Genomic DNA, 3,672 nt, shown 5'->3' with positions numbered 1-3,672 from the left:
CCTTTTAAGGTACATGCTAAGTTGAAAGGTTATTTTGTGCATTTAAAAACTTAATTGTTATGTGTTAATTGTTAATTTCGGTTGGTGACCCTTTACAACTATTGTGGAAATCTGGGCTTTGTCCTCAGATGAGAGCCAGGACGATCCTACCGGTTCGTACCCTACGGATGAGAATGTAGATGGGAATGCTTGACTGGAGCTATGTTTGGAGGATCTCACGGGGCGCGTGGAGATAACTCAGGGTGTATAGCTATAGTTTTTTTTGAAGATTGATTAGATTAGGATGACATAGAGCGAACATATATTTTTTTTGGATTACGTTATTTTGAATTGAAAAACTGTACCTTTACTAATATTGTCAGTATGACATGTTATTTTCGATGGGTTACATGTACCACTTTTTGATGTGTAAATACTTTGGATTCATATTTTGAGAAACTTTTCCGCTGCTTGTAAATTATAATGACTCAATTATTTATCCAAAGATATTTCCTTATTTCTTTTCTCTGTTTTATTTTAATTTCTTTTTTTTAAAAAAATATACACCCTCGCTTTGAAAATCGGGGTGTTATAGTAATTAAGAGTTACAATTAATTGTCCTAATCTTTAACTCTAACCATGGATATCTAAGATAGTAATTAACGTTTAAAAGGAAATGGAAAATGAAGACTTTAATGAAATTTAATTTTTTAATAAATAAAAATAAACAAGAAACATATGTGTTACCATAAAATGGTAATTTATCTTGCCTATAAATTAAGGGATGCTTGTGGTGGTTGATCATTCTAAAACTTCATAAAAACCTAACGTGTATAGTGTATACATAGTTAAATTAAGATGATGGGGAAGAAGATTATTGCTTTTGTAATGCTTGTAATGGTTTTAGGCATGCAAGTGAGAACATTGGATGCCCACCAAATTGATGACATCAGTTGCTTTGAGGCTATTATTTCCTTAGTGTCATGTGCACCGTTTTTGACAGGAGTAGGCCAACCAGCACCATCTACTACATGTTGCGAAGGAGCACATAATTTATTTCAAAAGGCAGACACCACTCAGGTTCGACGTGATATTTGTCAATGTCTCAAAGGTGCTTCAATAAAATTTGGAGTTAACTCTGACAAAGCAAAACAACTTCCACAACTTTGTAACATTGGTCTCTCCTTTTCGATTGATCCTAGCATTGACTGCAATACGTAAGTTTGTCTTCCTCATTTCTTGCTACATCACACAAAATCGTATACAACTTTTTTAAAGATAAAAGTTAGTTTTAATAAATGTTTTTCTATGTAGAAAGACTTAAAATCACGACCTTTTTATTAGCGAACATTGTGGCTCTCCCACAAAACCATCTTACTATTATTTTTATTGATATGAACATTTTTTTATTTATATACAGGATACCATGATGCTACAATATGGGTCAAGCAACTCATGAAGTAAGCCAAAAGAAGTACAATAAAAACATTATAGCAATACCCAAAAGGAAAACTTGTACCAACTCTTTAATGTTGGATAGATTTTAGTAGTGCAATTATGACAATTTGAATCATATTATTTGTTATCCATTTTTTGTTTCAAATTTTTTGAATTCTAATATGATTTTTTTGGGATTATATTTAAAGAAATTGTTGCATAAAATATAATTTTAATCTCTAAAATATTGAAATTTATAACTCAACCAAACCAACAGACACTTGTACACCAACATTATTTTCTTCCTTTTATAAAAAATAAATAATGCTACAAGAAGTATTCTAATTGAATAGGTTTTGGGCTAAAGTCATAGTCTAGTATTCTGGCACATTCGCTGATAGCGTTTCAGCAAGTGTACTAAATAGTTGCAAGTAGTAACTAAACAGTAAGACCAAGTGTCGAACTCAAGATACTATCGAATTAAAATTAATTATTAAAATTGAACAAAATATTTCTCAATTGAATAAAGAATTTTAAAAATAGCAAGATTAATCGTATTGAACTTTCATAATACGAAAAATGTCAAGAATGAGCTTTACTTCGAATCTAACATTGATTTAAAATTTGATCCTAATTCCTAAATTCATTTATTGAACTACTACCAAATTATCTTTGTTATTCTTACCATAATTCCTTAGTGACTGAACAATTAATTCCGAAGTAACCCCAAATTCCTTAGTGAATTTAAGATTATAATTAAGTTTTACAATACAAAAATTCTCTTATTAAACTATTGCTTCTACTAATAATTCAAATTGTTTCATGACCTGCATCTATCCCTAGAAGACAATATCATGAATTTCTCATCTCAAGCATTCATAAGGTCCACTTCCATTTAAAAATATAAAACACAAAACAATTTAAAGTTGACCAAGCAATAAAATTCTTCAAGCATAGAGATGAGAAAAATAATTCAAAAAATTCATTCATATAACTAGAAATCAAATCAGAAAAGTAAGAGTTTCATCATGTTTAACTCATCGCTAACTCATCGCTAACAATTAGTGTTTAATAAGATAAAGATTGAAGAATGATTACATGAAAGATTCATGAAAGATTCTTGATAAAACTCATTTAATGGTGTTAGAACCAACCTCCTATAAGTTTCTTTTCTAGGGCACAAGTCTCCAAACATCCAAAAAGCAAAAAAAACATACCTAGAAAATGAGAAAAACACATTTTTATGCATTTTGCAGTGTTTCATGCGCTTCTACACGCGTACTAGAGGCGCTCCACCGCTCTTGGAAAGAAGCAGGATGTCAAAATACTATAGAAATGCGCCCTAGGCGCAAGCGTTTGCTCTCCAGCATACAACATCTATTGTCTAACTATCAATGCATCTTTTTTCATCTTTTGAATCCGGATATTGTTCTTTGTGTTTAAGAAAAGTTTATCTATGAATCTTAGCTTTCATTTGCTCTTGGTTTGTGTAACACCCCGTTTTTCAAAGCGAGGGTATATTTTTTTTTTTCAAAAGAATATAAAATAAAGCAGAGAAATAAATAAAGAAATGCCTTTGGATAAATAATTGAGTCATTATAATTTACAAGCAGCGGGAAAGTTACTCCAATTATAAATCCAAACCATTTACCCAACAACAAATGGTACATGTAACCCATCGAAAATAACATGTCAAGCTGACAATATTAGTATAGGTACAGTCTTCCATTTTAAAATAAATGCAATACAAAAGAAAGGCATCTGATCCCTCTATGCCAACCTAATCTGATCATTTTACAACACAACTAAACACCCTGACTAATCTCCACGCGCCCCGTGAGATCCTCCTAACGTAGCTGCAGTCAAGCGTTCCCATCTCCATTTCCGTCCGTAGGGTACGAACCGGTAGGATCGTCCTGACTCTCATCTGAGGGCAAAGCCCAGATTTCCACAATAATTGTAAAGGTCACCAACCGAAAATAACAGTTAACACATAACATTTAAGTTTTAAATGCTAAAATAACTTTTCAACTAAGCATGCACCTTAGCAGGATTTTCAATATGCGAAAAGTTCATACAATACTTTGCCAGTTAAAATGAAAGTAAAATGAGGTTCTCAATCCCCTAATTATAACATAACAAATCAAGACATGGATAGTTTCATGAGCAAACAATCATACAACTAAAACTGAGGATTTTCACTGAGCCAATCGATTAGGCAATCGATTGGGGTGAAGGATTTTGATGAAGACAGAA

At 31.9% G+C, this 3,672-nt stretch overlaps 1 protein-coding gene across 1 annotated transcript; it reads left to right on the top strand.

The window, feature by feature from the left end:
- Positions 1 to 840: 840 nt before the first annotated feature.
- LOC113784075 (non-specific lipid-transfer protein A-like) lies at positions 841 to 1,409 on the top strand. Its single transcript, XM_027330251.1, has 2 exons — positions 841 to 1,196; positions 1,400 to 1,409. The coding sequence occupies exons 1-2, from the start codon at positions 841 to 843 to the stop codon at positions 1,407 to 1,409; spliced, it is 366 nt and encodes a 121-aa protein (XP_027186052.1).
- The last annotated feature ends 2,263 nt before the right edge of the window (positions 1,410 to 3,672 follow it).

This window comes from Cicer arietinum, chromosome 5, assembly GCF_000331145.2.
Source record: "Cicer arietinum cultivar CDC Frontier isolate Library 1 chromosome 5, Cicar.CDCFrontier_v2.0, whole genome shotgun sequence".
NCBI lineage: Eukaryota > Viridiplantae > Streptophyta > Magnoliopsida > Fabales > Fabaceae > Cicer > Cicer arietinum.
Note: the sequence above shows the minus strand (reverse complement) of the source record. Positions and strands in the feature narration are given on the sequence as shown.